Consider the following 304-nt stretch of genomic DNA (forward strand, 5'->3'; position numbering starts at 1 on the left):
TCTCCCAGCCCCCAGCACCCTTCCCGCAGGGATCCTCCCCCCCCCCCCTTTCCCACCCCCCCCCCCCCCCCCCTTTTCCCATCTCCCCCCGATTCCCGCCTCCTCCCGCACTCACTGCTGATGTTGGAGCGCTGGTGCTCCTCCAGCTTCACCAGGGACAGCGGGGACGTCACCAGGGGCCTCTCCCCCGGCCCGTCCAGCCCCTTCCCGGGGTCCCCGTGGGGCAGCTCCCCGGGGAGCCCCTTGCCCAGGAAGGCCACCCCGGGGGGCTGCAGGGCCAGGGGGCCGCCCCGGTGCTCCCGGG

The 304-nt window shown here is 75.7% G+C and overlaps 1 protein-coding gene across 1 annotated transcript in view; it reads right to left on the reverse strand.

Annotated features, from left to right (window-relative positions):
- LOC113942137 (protein Wiz-like) overlaps positions 1 to 299 on the reverse strand; it is a gene marked incomplete at both ends in the record, with an annotated part of 1633 nt that extends 1334 nt beyond the window's left edge. Inside the window, one exon of the mRNA XM_027633273.1 lies at positions 116 to 299. Within this exon, the coding sequence (XP_027489074.1) occupies positions 116 to 299 (184 nt within the window). The remainder of the gene's footprint in view (positions 1 to 115) is intronic.
- Positions 300 to 304: the final 5 nt, after the last annotated feature.

This window comes from Corapipo altera, unplaced genomic scaffold (genome assembly GCF_003945725.1).
Source record: "Corapipo altera isolate COAL_440 unplaced genomic scaffold, ASM394572v1 131359, whole genome shotgun sequence".
Lineage (NCBI taxonomy): Eukaryota > Metazoa > Chordata > Aves > Passeriformes > Pipridae > Corapipo > Corapipo altera.